Source organism: Eretmochelys imbricata, chromosome 25 (genome assembly GCF_965152235.1).
Source record: "Eretmochelys imbricata isolate rEreImb1 chromosome 25, rEreImb1.hap1, whole genome shotgun sequence".
NCBI lineage: Eukaryota > Metazoa > Chordata > Testudines > Cheloniidae > Eretmochelys > Eretmochelys imbricata.
The window spans coordinates 2,712,937-2,730,387 of record NC_135596.1 but is presented as its reverse complement, the minus strand read 5'-3'; the positions used below and the strand labels follow the sequence as shown (position 1 = coordinate 2,730,387).

The following is a 17,451-nucleotide window of genomic DNA, read 5'->3' as shown; positions in this document are numbered from 1 at the left end:
TAACTGGCTCTGTGGATATGGTGAAAGCGGTGGACGTGATATATCTTGACTTTAGCAAAGCTTTTGATATGGTCTCCCACAGTATTCTTACCAGCAAGTTAAAGTAGTATGGATTGGATGAATGGACTATAAGGTGGATAGAAAGCTGGCTAAATTGTCAGGCTCAACAGGTAGTGATCAATGGCTCGATGTCTAATTGGCAGCTGGTATCAAGCGGAGTGCCCCAGGGGTCAGTCCTGGGGCTGGTTTTGTTCAACATCTTTATTAAATGATCTGGATGATGGGATTAATTGCACCCTCAGCAAGTTCACAGATGACACTAAAATGGGGGAGAGGTGAATACGCTGGAGGGTAGGGATAGGGTCCAGAGTGACCTAGACAAATGAGAGGATTGGGCCAAAAGAAATCTGATGAGGTTCAACAAGGACAAGCGCAGAGTCCTGCACTTAGGACGGAAGAATCCCATGCACCGCTACAGGCTGGGGACAGACTGGCTAAGCAGCATTTCTGCAGAAAAGGACCTGGGGATTACAGTGGACAAGAAGCTGGATATGAGTCAACAGTGTGCCCTTGTTGCCAAGAAGGCCAATGGCATATTGGGCTGTATTAGTAGGAGCATTGCCAGCAGATTATTCCCCTCTATTCAGCATTGGCGAGGCCACACCCGGAGTATTGCGTCCAGTTTTGGTCCCCCCACTACAGAAGGGAGGTGGACAAATTGGAGAGAGTCCAGCGGAGGGCAATGAAAATGATCAGGGGGCTGGGGCCCATGACTTACGAGGAGAGTCTGAGGGAACTGGGCTTATTTAGTCTGCAGAAGAGAAGAGTGAGGGGGGAATTTGATAGCAGCCTTCAATTACCTGAAACCGTCACCTACAGCCCCCAAGTAAAACCTCTCCAGTGCTTCATCAAGGATCTACAACATATCCTGAAGGATGATCCTTCACTCTCACAGACCTTGGGAGACAGCCCAGTCCTCGCTTACAGACAGCCCCCCAACCTGAAGCAAATACTCACCACACAACAAAAACACTAACCCAAGAACCAATCCTTGCAACAACCCATGTTGCCAACTCTGTCCGCATATCTATTCAAGGAACACCAACATAGGACCTAACCACATCAGCCACACAATCAAGGGCTCATTCACGTGCACATCTACCAATGTGATATACGCCATCATGTGCCAGCAATGCCAGTCTTCCATGTACATTTGCCAAACCGGACAGTCTCTACACAAAATAATAAATGGACACAAATCAGACATCAAGAATTGTTAACCTTCAAAAACCAGGAGGAGAACACTTCAATCTCCCTAGATACTCAACAACAGACTTAAAAGTGGCAATTCTTCAACAAAAAAACTTCAAAAACAGACTCCAACGAGAAACTGCAGAGCTGGAATTAATTTACAAACTGGACACCATCAAATTAGGCCTGAATAAAGACTGGGAATGGATGGGTTACTACAAAAAGTAATTTTCCCTCTGCTGATACTCTCACCTTCTTGTCAACTGTTGGAAATGGGCCACCTTGATTGCATTGGCCTCATTAGTACTACAAAAGTAATTTTCCCTCCCTTGGTATTCAACCCTTCTTGTCAACTATTGAGAATAGGCCACTTCCTCCTTAACTGAATTGCTCGTTAGCACTGACCCCTCTCCCCCCCACTTGCTAGGGCAACTCCCATCTTTTCAGGTGCTATAATACTGTATTTTTCACTCCATGCATCTGATGAAGTAGGTTTTAGCCCATGAAAGCTTATGCCCAAATAAATGTGTTAGTCTCTAAGGTGCCACAAGGACTCCTGGTTGTTTTTGCCGATACAGCCTAACATGGCTACCACTCTGAAACCTCAAAAAGAAAAGGAGGACTTGTGGCACCTTAGAGACTAACAAATTTATTTGAGCATAAGCTTTTGTGAGCTACAGCTCACTTCATCGGATGCATTCAGTGGAAAATACAGTGGGGAGATTTTTCCACTGAATGCATCCGATGAAGTGAGCTGTAGCTCACGAAAGCTTATGCTCAAATAAATTTCTTAGTCTCTAAGGTGCCACAAATCCTCCTTTTGTTTTTGCGGATACAGACTAACACACGTCTGCTACTCTGAAACCTGTAATCTGTAACCTATCATTTAAATCATCTTCTGTACCTGATGACTGGAGGATGGCTAATGTGACACCAATTTTTAAAAAGGGCTCCAGAGGTGATCCCGGCAATTACAGGCCTGTAAGCCTGACTTCACTACTGGGCAAACTGCTTGAAAAACAGTAATAAAGAACAATATTGTCAGATAGAGATGAACATAATTTGTTGGGGAAGAGTCAACATGGTTTTAGTAAAGGGAAATCATGCCTCATCAATCTACTAGAATTCTTTGAGGGGGTCAACAAGCATGTGGACCAAGGGGATCCAGTGGATATAGTGTACTTAGATTTTCAGAAAACCTTTGACAAGGTCCCTCACCAAAGGCTCTTATGCAAAGTAAGCTGCCACAGGATAAGAGGGAAGGTGCTCTCATGGATTGGTAACTGGTTAGATAGGAAACAAAGGGTAGGTATAAATGGTCAGTTTTCAGAACTGAGAGAGGTAAATAGTGGTGTCCTCCAGGGGTCTGTTCTGGAACCAGTTATATTCAATATATTCATAAATGATCTGGAAAAAGGGGTAAACAGTGAGGTGGCAAAATTTGCAGATGATACAAAATCACTAAAGATATTTAAGACCCAGGCAGACTGCAAAGAGCTACAAAAGGATCTCTCAAAACTGGGTGACTGGGCAACAAAATGACAGATTAAATTTAATGTTGATAAACATTGGAAAGCACAATCTCAATTATACATATAAAATGATGGGGTCAAAATTAGCTGTTACCACTCAAGAGAGAGATCTTGGAGTCATTGTGGATAGTTCACTGAAAATATCCACTCAATGTGCAGTGGCAGTCAAAAAAGCGAATAGAATGCTGGGAATAATTAACAAAGGGATAGATAATAGGACTGAAAATACGTTGCCTCTATATAAATCCATGGTACGCCCACATCTTGAATAGTGTGTGCAGATGTGGTCACCCCATCTCAAAAAAGATATTTTGGAATTGGAAAAGGTTCAGAAAAGGGCAACAAAAATCATAGAATCATAGAATATCAGGGTTGGAAGGGACCTCAGGAGGTCATCTAGTCCAACCCCCTGCTCAAAGCAGGACAAATCCCCAATTAAATCATCCCAGCCAGGGCTTTGTCAAGCCTGACCTTAAAAACTTCTAAGGAAGGAGATTCCACCACCTCCCTAGGTAACGCATTCCAGTGTTTCACCACCCTCCTAGTGAAAAAGTTTTTCCTAATATCCAACCTAAACCTCCCCCACTACAACTTGAGACCATTACTCCTTGTCCTGTCCTCTTCTACCACTGAGAATAGTCTAGAACCATCCTCTCTGGAACCACCTCTCAGGTAGTTGAAAGCAGCTATCAAATCCCCCCTCATTCTTTTCTTCTGCAGACTAAACAATCCCAGTTCCCTCAGCCTCTCCTCATAAGTCATGTGTTCCAGACCCCTAATCATTTTTGTTGCCCTTCGCTGGACTCTCTCCAATTTATCCACATCCTTCTTGTAGTGTGGGGCCCAAAACTGGACACGGTACTCCAGATGAGGCCTCACCAATGTCGAATAGAGGGGGACGATCACGTCCCTCGATCTGCTCGCTATGCCCCTACTTATACATCCCAAAATGCCATTGGCCTTCTTGGCAACAAGGGCACACTGCTGACTCATATCCAGCTTCTCGTCCACTGTCACCCCTAGGTCCTTTTCCGCAGAACTGCTGCCTAGCCATTCAGTCCCTAGTCTGTAGCTGTGCATTGGGTTCTTCTGTCCTAAGTGCAGGACCCTGCACTTATCCTTATTGAACCTCATCAGATTTCTTTTGGCCCAATCCTCCAATTTGTCTAGATCCCTCTGTATCCTATCCCTGCCCTCCAGCGTATCTACCACTCCTCCCAGTTTAGTATCATCCGCAAACTTGCTGAGAGTGCAATCCACACCATCCTCCAGATCATTTATGAAGATATTGAACAAAACCGGCCCCAGGACCGACCCCTGGGGCACTCCACTTGACACCGGCTGCCAACTAGACATGGAGCCATTGATCACTACCCGTTGAGCCCGACAATCTAGCCAACTTTCTACCCACCTTGCCAACCCAATCTACCCAATCTAGCCAACTTTCTACCCACCACTAAAATAATTAGGGGCATGGAACGGCTTCCGTATGAGGAGAGATTAATAAGACTGGGACTTTTCAGCTTGGAAAAGGGACGGATAAGGGGAGATATGATTGAGGTCTATAAAATCATGACTGGTGTAGAGAAAGTAGATAAGGAAATGTTATTTACTCCTTCTCATTACACAAGAACTAGGGGTCACCAAATGAAATTACTAGGCAGCAGGTTTAAAACAAATAAAAGGAAGTATTTCTTCACACAGTGCACAGTCAACCTGTGGAACTCCTTGCCAGGGGATGTTGTGAAGGCCAAGACCATAAGAGGGTTCAAAAAAGAACTAGATAAATTCATGGAGGATAGGTCCAGCAATGGCTATTAGCCAGGATGGGCAGGAATGGTGTCCCTCGCCTCTGTTTGCCAGAAGCTGGGAATGAGTGACAGGTGATGGATCACTTGATGATTACCTGTTCTGTTCATTCCTTCTGGGGCACCTGGCTTTGGCCACTGTCAGAAGTCAGGATACTGGGCTAGATGGACCTTCAGTCTGACCCAGTAGGGCCATTCTTATGTTCTTATCTCTTCCTTAGGCCATTCCCACACTACAAAAATTATGTCAACTTAAGTTACATTGGCATACAGCAGCTGCAGTTATTACATCGCTTGTGCGCGCTATGCTCCTGGTGTCGGCACACACCTCCTCACCAGGAGCACTCATATTGATGCATAGTGCAGTGCACCGTGGCTTGGTATTCCACTGTGCAACTTGCCACCATGCAACACAGGATGTTTTGGGAAGTTTTTGCAATGCTTCATGAAGCAGAAACGGGTTGCACAGGTGTGACTGGGAGCATGGGGTCAACTTCCCATAATGAAGTGTTCTCCATCCCATAATTTCATCTGCATCCCATAGTATTTCACACCTCTTCAAAATCCCCATAAACCCATGTATCCCTCCTTACTGGCCACCATCTCTGACAGACACACAGAGCGTGCAGAGCTCTGCATTATTGTCATGAGCATTGCAAGCACAGGGTGCCTGATCTTGCAGTATCTGCAGAGCCCGAAGAGGAGCTGCGGGGAACACGACATTTCCCTGAAGACTAGATCGCTGTGGGACACAGACAGAAACAATTCAAGCTTGTTGGTGGCATTCATGGAGAAGCTGCGGATGGTGGAGCACCAGTTCTGGGCCTGAGTAACAAGCACTGACTGGTGGAATTGCGTTGTCATGCAGGTTTGGGATGACTAGCAGTAGCTGAAGAATTTTCAGATGCACAAAGACACATTCCTGGATCTGTGTGCCGAACTTGCCCCAGCCTGCCAGTGCAAGGACACCAAAATGAGAGCTGCACTGACAGTGGAGAAGTGAGGGGCAATTGCACTGTGGAAATTTGCAATGCCCAATTGCTACTGGTCAGTGGGAAATCATCTTGGAGTTGGGAAATGCACAATGGAGGCCACTGTCATGCAAGTGTGCAGGGCCATTATGCACCTCCTGCTACGCAGGACACAGTGGATGGTTTGCAGCAATAAGCTTCGTGAACTTTGGAGGGTCAATAGATGGCACACACATCCCTATTTTAACACCAGACCACCTTGCCACAGAGTACATCATGGTAATGCAACTGCTGGTGGATCACCGGGGATGCTTTACTGACATCAATGTGGGTGGGTCAGGGAAGGTGCATGCCGCAGGCATCTTTAAGAACACAGGACTGTGCAAAAAGCTGCAAGCAGGGACTTCCTTTCCCAACCAGCAGATTACCATGGGGAATGTTGAAATGCCAATAGTGATCCTGGGAGACCCAGCCTACCTCTTGTTCCCATGGCTCATGAAACTATACACTGGCCATCTTGACAGCACCAAGGAATGCTTCAAATATCAGCTCAGCAGGTGAAGAATAACAGTTGAATGTGCCTCTGGTTGTCTGAAGGGTCATTGTTTACTTACAAGATTGGACCTCAGTGAAAAAAAATCCCAATGGTGATAGCTGCCTGCTGTGTCCTGCATAATATCTGAGAGTCAAAGGGGGAAAGTTTCTACCGTGATGGAGCTGGAGCTGCTGTATACTGCATTTGAACAGCCAGATACAAGGGCTATTAGAAGGGCTCAGTGCAGAGCGATGTAGCTCAGGAAGGCTTTGAAAGAACATTTAATAGTGAGCCAGAACAGTGTGCTCTACCTGGCCTTGCTCTTTTGCAGCCTGCTACGATTCTTGTGGTGATTCTGTGTGTGTAGAAATAGAACATTGCCAATGCACCTATTATTATATAGTCTTGAATGAGGTTATGGTTTCTGTGACAAAATGAAGTAACAGGAAATTGGTGCTTAGCAGACATACTCAGCACCAGACAGCACATGTTGTGAACCAATAAAGATGAATTTTGTTCCAAAAAATGGATTTTTATTCTGTAATATGAACCAGGCAATTACAAAACCCTTTGAAACTTAATAAATTAAGGGAACAGAACTTACGAAGGGGCAAGAAAACATTTTCATTTTCATTTCAGGTACACATACACCAAGTATGGCTTTCACAGGTCAGTCTATGTGTAGCTGATGGTCTGTAACGTCCCTTGGGGTGGAGTGGTAGGGGTGTGCAGTGACCCAAGTTCCCTGTAAGCTGCGCGGACGCACAGCAGCCTACTTAGCACCGCACAGGCGCTTAGGGAACCCGGCTGGGGACCTGCCACGGCCCCCACCTAGCCCGGCCCCCAACCTGCCATGCGAGGTCCCCCCCGTCCAAACTCACCCTGTGGACTGGACCCAGCCAGGGCCCTCCCCTGGCCCGGACCTGCTGGGGCCAGGGGAGGGGCACCTATCCTGCAGCCCCAGCCCTAGAGCGACAGGGACAGGTGCCTCTTCCACTCCAGCCCAGTTGCTGCTGCAAGGAGAGAGCACTGGGGCGGGGGGAGGGGGAGGAGGAGGGGGAAAGAGTTCTCTCTCCCTGCCATAGCCCCAGAGCACCCTCCTGCACCCCAAATCCTTCATCCCCAGCTGCACCCCCTGCACTCAACCCTCTGCCCCCAGCCCTGAGCCCCTCATCCCCAGCCCTGCCCCAGAGCCTGCACCCCCAGCCGGAGCCCTCACCCCCTGCACCCCAACCCTCTACCCCAGCCTTGAGCCCCCTCCCACAGGAACCCCTCGGCCCTACCCCCACCACATGAATTTTGTTGCATGCACCAATATGAAGGTGATGTGTCACACATCCACCTCCATAGTGGTGCACACGACAAAATTCAATCTGCACATGGGTGGGAAAAATTAGAGTGAACACTGGCATGAGGAATGTTGAGGGGGATGAAGGGAGGAGACATTGAGTTCTCTATGGGCTGCAGAGGGAGGCGAGCACAGGATTCTTATACCTGCAGGTCTACCAGAGTCAGTGCAGCATCTCTGCTGCATGAGAAACCCCATTATGTCCTAGTGCATCTCCCTCTCCTTTTCCTGCTTGGACTCCCAGGCCTTTGTCCTCTCAACTCTTCCTTCTCCATGCTGTCTGAAATGGTCATCCTCCAGACCCTGGTCTCGTTCTCTGATGCAGCACAGGCTTGCATGATCTCCTGGAACATGCCAGCAAAAGTCCTCTTCTTTCTCTTCCTTATCTGGCTCAGGCTTTCTGCGGGTGTGGAGGAGACCCTGAAGGCCACAATGGCAGCAGCTGCAGATACAACACAGAGAGGTACCATTGTCAGTGTATTCACAATGGAAATCAAAACTTAGGATACTGAACTCACTTCCCTTGCTTCCCAAAAGTTGTAAGCAGTACATTCTCACATCTGCTTAGGCTTGACAGACCACAGCACCAGTCACAGCATCCTGCCATTGTGAATATGGCCCTCGGGGGGGGAGGAGGTAGGGGAAATGAGGGGGGAATAGCTCACAAGCCTGAGTATATGTGTATGGGGCAATGAGACTGAATACTAGCACTGTTTTCCACAGGCAGGGGTGATTTTAGCTGGTATCTCACTCCTGAGAGTGACAAAGGCAGACAGCACAGCTGCTATTTGCATCCTGAAGCCACCCAAGCCCTTCTTAAAAAAGGGAAGGAGAACCTGGGGAACTACAGATCGGTCAGCCACACCTCAGTCCCTGGAAAAATCATGGTGATCAGGAACAATCAGCATGGATTCACCAAGGGCAAGTCATGCCTGACCAATCTGATTGCCTTCTATGATGAGATAACTGGCACTATGAATATGGGGAAAGCAGTGGACATGATATATCTTGACTTTAGCAAAGCTTTTGATACGGTCTCCCACAGTATTCTTCCCAGCAAGTCAAAAAAGTATGGATTGGATGAATGGACTATAAAGTAGATAGAAAGCTGGCTCAACAGGTAGTGATCAACAGCTCGATGTCTAGTTGGCAGCCGGTATCAAGCAGAGTGACCCAGGAGTCAGTCTTGGAGCTGGTTTTACTCAACATCTTTATTAATGATCTGGATGATGGGATTAATTACACCCTCAGCAAGTTCGCAGATGACACCAAGCTGGGGGGAGAGGTAGATACGCTGGAGGGTAGGGATAGGGTCCAGAGTGACCTAAACAAATTGGAGGACTGGGCCACAAGAAATCTGATGAGGTTCAACAAGGAGAAGTGCAGAGTCCTGCACTTAGGATGGAAGAATCCCATGCACTGCTACAGGCTGGGGACAGACTGGCTAAGCGGCAGTTCTGCAGACAAGGACCTGGGGATTACAGTGGACAAGAAGCTGGATATGAGTCAGCAGTGTGCCCTTGTTGTGAAGAAGGCTTATGGCATATTGGGCTGCATTAGTAGGAGCATTGCCAGCAGATTGAGGGAAGTGATTATTCCCCTCTATTCGGCACTGGTGACGTCACATCTGGAGTACTGTGTCCAGTTTTGGGCCCCCCACTACGGAAAGAATGTGGACAAATTGGAGAGAATCCAGCGGAGGGCAACGAAAATGATCAGGGGGCTGGGGCCCATGACTTACGAGGAGAGGCTGAGGGAACTGGGCTTATTTAGTCTGCAGAAGAGAAGAGTGAGGGGGGATTTGATAGCAGCCTTCAACTACCTGAAGGGGGGTTTCAAAAATGATGGAGCTAGGCTGTTCTCAGTGGGGGCAGATGACAGAACAAGGAGCAATGGTCTCAAGTTGCAGTGGGGGAGGTCTAGGTTGGATATTAGGAAATATATTTCACTAGGAGGGTGGTGAAGCACTGGAATGGGTTACCTAGGGAGGTAGTGGAATTTCCATCCTTAGAGGTTTTAAAGGCCCTCCCCAGAAACCTTCAGTAGAGGATTGCAGAGTACCTCCATCCAAGTTCCACTGAGATCTCTACGAAGGATTCTGGGCACATAAACTGCTCCATGTGGCCCCTCTCTTGGCTGTTTCACTACCTCTTGTAGCACAAGTAAAAAGGGGTAAATCAACAGATGTGTCCTGTTACTTTGGAGGTTCCATCTCTGAAATTCCAAAGAAAATGGCATATTTACTAGAGGTTCCTTCCCCTGCATCAGGCTTCCGTCAGCAGGACTGTTGGGGCTGAGTGGTGGAGTCAAAAACATGTCCTGGCTCACCAGGCAGCTAGATTTCCCCGGTCGCCTGGCTCCCATATTCCTCCTCCACCTCCTCCTCACTGTTCACGGCAGGGGTCTGTGACTTGGGCTCACTTAAAGTATCCACAGGGCTCTTGGGGGTCATAGTGAGATCTCCACCAAAGATAGCATGCAGCTCTTTGTAAAAGTGGCAGGTCTGCAGCTCCGCACCATATCAATTGTTGGCCTCTCTTGCCTTCTGGTATGCCTGCCCCAGCTCCTTGGCTCTCAGGAGGCACTGCCACTGGTCCCTCTTGTAGCTCCTCTCCTGCTGTCCCTGAGTAATCTGCTCATAATGTCCACATTTCTGTGACTGGAGTGGAGCTGGGCTTGCACAGCCTCTTCTCCCACCAGGCCCAGGAGATGCAAAACCTCCTGTATACCCCAGGCAGGAGCACATCTGCAGCGTGTAGCCGGCGTGGTCAGCTGGGCAGTTACATTCAACCGTGAAAGGAGGCTAGGTGTGCTCGTCAAGCCGAGCAATCAGGGAAAAGAATTTCAAAAATGTGCACGGTTTTAAAAGGGAGGAGCAGCGTATTGTCCACATGACCCTTGGGCAACTAATTCACAATGGCAACCAGAACAGCCATGTGGGGCATTGCGGGACAGCTCCTGGAGGCCAAGAACAGTTGATGTAAGTATCGTAGCATCTATGCTGATACTTCATCGACCTAACTACATCCACCCTGAATCTATGCTGCTTGGGGAGGTGGTGCTATTCAGTTGGTGTAGTGGGGCAGTTACGGCAGAAGAAGCGAAATTTAAGTGTAGACACATCCATAGGGAGACTGTCTTGCGTCAACCTAACCATGAAGTGTAGACCAGGCCTTAGTTTAAAGGATTTAGGACCAGAAATCTTTCAGTGGGAATTGCAATCCTAAAACTCCCTGAGGCATTTTAAGGAGCTTTATTGATTTTACCCAACTCTTGCATTGTAAAGTGTTTTCGAGACCTCAAATCTTGTAGCTCTTCTCTAAATCCTGTTTTCAACATCCTCTTTAAAAGCAGGAACACCAAAATTGAATACAGTATTCCAGTAGTAGTCCCATCAATACATATGCTAAGGTAATATCTACTTCTACTAATATAAGTAAAATTCTTATTAAAAAAATATCTATAAATTTTTAGATTTTTGTAACTTTTAATTCACATTTTGGTAAATCAAAAATGTAGGGCTCTATGACCTGGCAGTGTCCTTTTGAATAGCTGTTGCATGTTACTCCAGAGGCAGTTGCCTGGCAATGTTAGGTGAGACAAATCAGTGTACTGTGCGTGCATATATTTAAAGCACTTTGGGATCATAGAATCATAGAATATCAGGGTTGGAAGGGACCCCTGAAGGTCATCTAGTCCAACCCCCTGCTCGAAGCAGGACCAATTCCCAGTTAAATCATCCCAGCCAGGGCTTTGTCAAGCCTGACCTTAAAAACTTCCAAGGAAGGAGATTCCACCACCTCCCTAGGCAACGCATTCCAGTGTTTCACCACCCTCTTAGTGAAAAAGTTTTTCCTAATATCCAATCTAAACCTCCCCCACTGCAACTTGAGACCATTACTCCTCGTTCTGTCATCTGCTACCATTGAGAACAGTCTAGAGCCATCCTCTTTGGAACCCCCTTTCAGGTAGTTGAAAGCAGCTATCAAATCCCCCCTCATTCTTCTCTTCTGCAGGCTAAACAATCCCAGCTCCCTCAGCCTCTCCTCATAAGTCATGTGTTCTAGACCCCTAATCATTTTTGTTGCCCTTCGCTGGACTCTCTCCAATTTATCCACATCCTTCTTGTAGTGTGGGGCCCAAAACTGGACACAGTACTCCAGATGAGGCCTCACCAATGTCGAATAGAGGGGGACGATCACGTCCCTCGATCTGCTCGCTATGCCCCTACTTATACATCCCAAAATGCCATTGGCCTTCTTGGCAACAAGGGCACACTGCTGGCTCATATCCAGCTTCTCGTCCACTGTCACCCCTAGGTCCTTTTCCGCAGAACTGCTGCCTAGCCATTCGGTCCCTAGTCTGTAGCGGTGCATTGGATTCTTCCGTCCTAAGTGCAGGACCCTGCACTTATCCTTATTGAACCTCATCAGATTTCTTTTGGCCCAATCCTCCAATTTGTCTAGGTCCTTCTGTATCCTATCCCTCCCCTCCAGCGTATCTACCACTCCTCCCAGTTTAGTATCGTCCGCAAATTTGCTGAGAGTGCAATCCACACCATTCTCCAGATCATTTATGAAGATATTGAACAAAACCGGCCCCAGGACCGACCCCTGGGGCACTCCACTTGACACCGGCTGCCAACTAGACATGGGATCTCTTTGGGATAAAAGGTAGTATGGAAATGCAAGAGATTATTTATTTTGCTTGTGTTCTTGCAGGGGAAATCAGATTAATCTTCCCAATATTGATCATCATCAGCACTTTCACCAAAACTACTGGCTCTCACTGCTCTTTTTTCTTCTAGAGATCGACTTAGAACAATGACCAACGTCCTGGGTGATGCACTGGCTGCGGGCATCATAGCACATGTCTGCCAGAAAGATTTTGCACCAAAGCCAGAAAAAGTACGTATATCCATTTGGGAGAAAAAAAGAGGGGTGCCGGAGCTAAAATCAAATACAAAAACTGTGGGCAGGTCAGGGAGCAGAATTAAGAGTAGATCTTTCTTGTTTTTGCAGCAAGATCCAGTGAGCAACACAGAGAAGCTTTCTTCTGCCGAGAACTCCCTTCTCCAGCCCAAAGACCACGTGACGGAAATGATTGTAGAAACGTTGTCCGAACGAACAGGAGTTAATTACAATATCTGCCAGGTGTAATGGCCATAGCATTTTCATTCCCAGGAAGAGGATTTTGGTGCTAACACGTAGCCACTCTACTCTGTGTGTACATGTGGGCCTTACTGTGCACAAAAAAAGGCAGAAAAATCCATTTTTGGGAGGCTTCGAAAAGCTACAGCAGCACAACGGCACTGGCCAGAAGTTAAACAGGAAGCAGTAGCGCCAACTGCTTGCGGCTTTAACCTGCAAGGCCTCATCTATGAAGTCGCTGTCTTGACAGTCCAGAGCAACAGATTTTTAAAGGTTTCATGCCACTATTTTCTCAACACAATTTTCTTTTTTGAGGACAGAGGAATAGATAGTTATTAGAGAAGAACCTTAGCTGGTTGTTTTAAAAAGGGGCTGAGACAAGGCAGAGCTTTGTCACCGTCCAGCAATGGTCTTCACCCATTCTCTGTTCGCAATTGCTGTCAGTTTGCATTATGTTTATTATGCAGATAATTTTTTGACCATCTTATTTTAAAATTGTGGTTGGTAAACTTTTTTTAGAGAGAGATTTTATATTCTCTAAAAATGGACATTTCAAGCAGACTTTCTGCTGTCATTCCAAATGTAATTTTGTCTTCAAGGAACAGGCTGTTTGGACATCTTTGGACACAGAATTTAGGAGCAGAGTTGTTTGGAAATGTTCCAATTTTTTCACTTGATAAGGCTCCCAACAACCATTCGTGGCTCTGTCAATGACTGCTCCAGCTAGTATGGTGAAGATGCAGGTAACTAAACACAAGATTTGGGAATGAATGGCAAAATTTGCATGGTGAGAGTGGAATACAAGAATCAAAATCATCTTTGGTTTCTTCATGATAAATTTGAACTAAATGCAAGCAACTAGAAACTGCATGTAGGCATGAAAAGGAAATGGAAAATACAATTTTATCTGGCTTTAAATGTTGTTTTAAAAATATGATCAAGCACTAAAACAGTGCTTTTGAATATATTTTATTTATGAATCAATCTTCCTCCTCAAGTATAAAACATGTCATATGAACCAACCCTCCCCACATAATTTTTCCCCATCAGTGAGTTGACCAGATCCCAATAAAATTATGCTGATTTCCCAGCTGAGGACCTGGCCCTGTTTTGAATGTTGTTCCAAATGCAGCCTTAATAGATCAAGACTGTTTTTTTGTGGGGGGGGAGGTGGGGGGGCAGGGGAATCATGAGTGAGTTTACACCCTTCAGGAGATAACATTCTCCCCCATCCCAGTGTATTGCTACCACTCCAATATAACAAAGCTCTGCCTTTCCCAAACACCCATTAATTTATTTTGCATTCCCTAGAAGGAAACACTCAGTGAATTCCACAAGGGCCTGATCTGACTCTCTTTGAAGTCTGTGGAAAGGCTCCCATTAACATGCATGGGGGTTTTGGATGCATGCAAGCGCCTGTTCCTTGCAGTACATAATAACAATTTAAAACAGTCATACTTAGACCTCAGTGGTTCTACTGAATTAGCAATCAACATTACCCCAAAAGAGAGACAATGGTGTGAATTCATGGTTTCATTTACTACAGTGCTATGTATGAAATACCTCAGGGGCATTCTACAGTGCGCCGTGCAGAGGCTATTATTTCAAGAACAAAAATGTTATAAGCTGGATCTAAAATGTCTATGTATGATTCAATGTAATTTTCTGGGGTGTTCTTAATTTTTTTTCTGTTTTTGTAAGAAAAATATAAACTGCATCTTCTATGTGGCAAGTACAAAAGCAAATGCTATTAAAATTATGCAAATAGGTGTGTGCCGCCCAAACCCATATTTTCCTTTAATGTTTATTTAATCAAAATGTCAATGACAGCTTTGGGCCTTATGATGGTTGGCCCTGCAAGGCTGCAATAAGAAAGTGTAAGCAGGGCCTCAGCGACCGTTGTAGGTGCACAGCACCTAGCAGAAATCAGCCAGCCAGGAACGGACAGTTTGTGACAGTTGGGGACAGCAGATTTCATTAATTAAAAAAACCTTTTTATATTTTCAGAATCAAGACAACTAAAACCTATGTACCCTTGAGGGAAAAGGGAGTAAGGATAAAGCCACTGTTTGTAAACACTTGTTGCTTCATTTCAAGTTAGACTGAAAAGCTTTTTGGGTCATGGAGGCTGCCTCTAAATTCACCGGGACCTTTGAGAGCCACCTTAATCCAAACAACCTACATACTACATACTATTAATTGCTCTTCAGATCAAGAATTCCACTCCCTCCTGAAGACTGCAGGGAGGAATAAAGACTGCTAATATTCCTACACAAAATTTGAATTTGTTAAGAAATTTCTTTTTCTCAAATCCAAAATGGAATGAAAATCTTTGAAATTAAAAAAAAATACTAGTCTTATAAACCCTTTCAGTGCAGTTGAGGGACAGAGTCCATTGGTCCTAAGCCTTGTCTCGGAGGATAGATCTACACAGTAACTAGCCACCGTGCCAGCCGACTTGGGTTGTTTCATTGCTAAGTAGATTTCCAGACTCAGGCTGGAGCCCAAGACTGGGGCCCCCTCTCATGTTACAGGGTCCTAGAGCCTGGGCTCCAGCCCAAATTGGGCAGTCTATACAGCAGTGAAACAGCCCTGCAGCCCAAGCCCCATGAGCCCAAATCAGCTGGCAGGTTTTTCTTTGCTGTGTAGACATACCCAGAGAAAGCTGCACCATTTCAACTGAAATTTGTTTAAAACCATAATAAGGATATCCCTAGCCCTTTTGTACAAGTATAACAAAATTAGTTTAGAATCAGACCTTAAGATAAACTGATGCTATTTTCTCTCAGACAGATCCAGTTCCATCCTAAATGCTGATAGAATGCATGATGGTACTGTCTTAATATTTACACAACTCTTCCGGGTACCTAAGGGGGGAAAAGGCCATCAGCGGTGATCAAATTGCTCTCAATTTTAACACACAAACATGTAAGCTTATGTTGTATTCCAGAGCTCTTCTCTTAGAGGGCATCACAACTGGTGGTTGCTGCATCTGTTAACATGACAGTAGGATCTGGTGGATGGGAAGAATAAAGGCCTAAAAAGTACAGCATTTGTTTTCCTGAAAAATTATTTACCCTAATAAAATGTAATGGCTCAGACTTCTAGGTGATGCCATTAAATTTATTTCTCTAATTTAGGGGAATAATATCCTAACTGAAGGGGAGAAACAACTTCAGGAGGGAACTTGGGTGCTGCCCAGAGTTCTATTTCATCAGGAAAAGTGATAGAAAAAGCATCTTCGTAAACTGAATTTCTTGCCAATTAACAGTCTCTGCCAAAGCAATGGCCACAAGGAAGGCAACTGAGACACAAAAACTAATGAGGTGGTAGCCTCTAGATCAAAAGGGTTTTACCAATAGTTTATTCAAAACTACATTCATCTTCAAGCTAGCCACCCTATAACTTTTAGCACAGTGGTTACAGCACTCATTTGAGATGTGGGAGACCCACGTTCAATTCCTCTCTCTGCTGGAGAGGGAGAAAGAATTTGAACAGGGGGTCTCCCACCTCTCAAGAGGGTGCTTTAACCACTGGGCTAGAAGTTATTTGGTGGCACACTTTTTACCACATTTCAAATGGGATCCGATCCAATGGGTGAGACCCCTCCACAACTTAAGCAAATTTCTATTTTCCCCTGATTTGTGAACTGTCCTGAGGCTCAAGCAGGAGATAGGCACTTGGAGGCTTAGCAGGAGGTGGCAGTGTGCACGTTCAGAGGCAGAAATGTAGGCACTGAGTTAGTTTAGACACCTATAGGGTTTGGCAGGAGTTTTGTGGATCACCATGGAGCCAAAACTGGGATTTAAGTGCCTAAACACCTTTGTGGATCTGGGCCTCATGTAAGTTGCCCCAGGTCACACAGAGCTGGGAACTGAACCCAGGTCTCCATTGTTGCAGGCTAGGGCCCTAACCACTGGGCCATCCTTTCTCTAATTCTTCACTACAGGGCCATACTAGAAACAGCCCCATTCAAAAACCCCCACTTAAATAATATTTTTGATCCATTTAATAGGGACCACACATTAATATGGTTCAGTGCTTTATTTATTTATTTTTAAATCAAAAATTGTACAGTTCTAAGAAGGCAAATGCCTTTAGGAAATACAAGTAAATTACATCAGCGTAATTATCTTTGTTCTTGATATAATTATTTTACAAGAGTATAAATTTTATTTTTACTACAAGAACTATATTCTGTCTAGCCCTTCTGACTGGCATTTCCATCCTTAAATTCTTTATTGATAGAAGCATATATTATCAGTTCCATTATTATGCCTGGCATCGGGCTAACCAGACAGACATGGACGGTGAGATAGTATCTTTTATTGGACCAACTTCTGTTGCTGAGAGAAACAAGCTTTCAAACGATACAGAGCTCTCCCTCAGGTCTGGGAAAAGTATTCAGAGAGTCACAGCTAAATACAAGGTCAAACAGATAGTTTAGCATCAGTAATTATCACATTCTAAAGGGGCCCTGTAGTAAAGGGATGTTAGTGAGTTACAGACTGCTGGAATGCCATAAATCCAGTCTTTATTAAGACCATGATTTTTAGTGTCTAGCGAAGTTATGAATTTAAGCTCCAAAGCTCGTCTTTTGAAAGTGTTGTGCAGGTGCCTTTGAGAATGAGGACTGATAGTCTGTATCTGACTATCCATTTGTAATTACCTGTAGCTGTAGCTCACGAAAGCTTATGCTCAAATAAATATTACCAACAGGAGAGTGAGTTTGTGTGTGTGTGTTGGGGGTGGGGAGAAAACCTGGATTTGTGGTGGAAATGGCCCACCTTGATTATCATACACATTGTAAGGAGAGTGATCACTTTACATAGGCTATTACCAGCAGGAGAGTGGGG

The 17,451-nt window shown here is 45.4% G+C and overlaps 1 protein-coding gene across 1 annotated transcript in view; it reads left to right on the top strand.

Annotated features, from left to right (window-relative positions):
- The window catches only part of LOC144280170 (excitatory amino acid transporter 5-like), a 75,812-nt gene extending 63,208 nt beyond the window's left edge, over positions 1-12,604 (top strand). The window contains exons 10-11 of the mRNA XM_077841977.1: positions 12,253-12,352; positions 12,467-12,604. Of these exons, the coding sequence (XP_077698103.1) occupies positions 12,253-12,352; positions 12,467-12,604 (238 nt within the window). The remainder of the gene's footprint in view (positions 1-12,252; positions 12,353-12,466) is intronic.
- Positions 12,605-17,451: the final 4,847 nt, after the last annotated feature.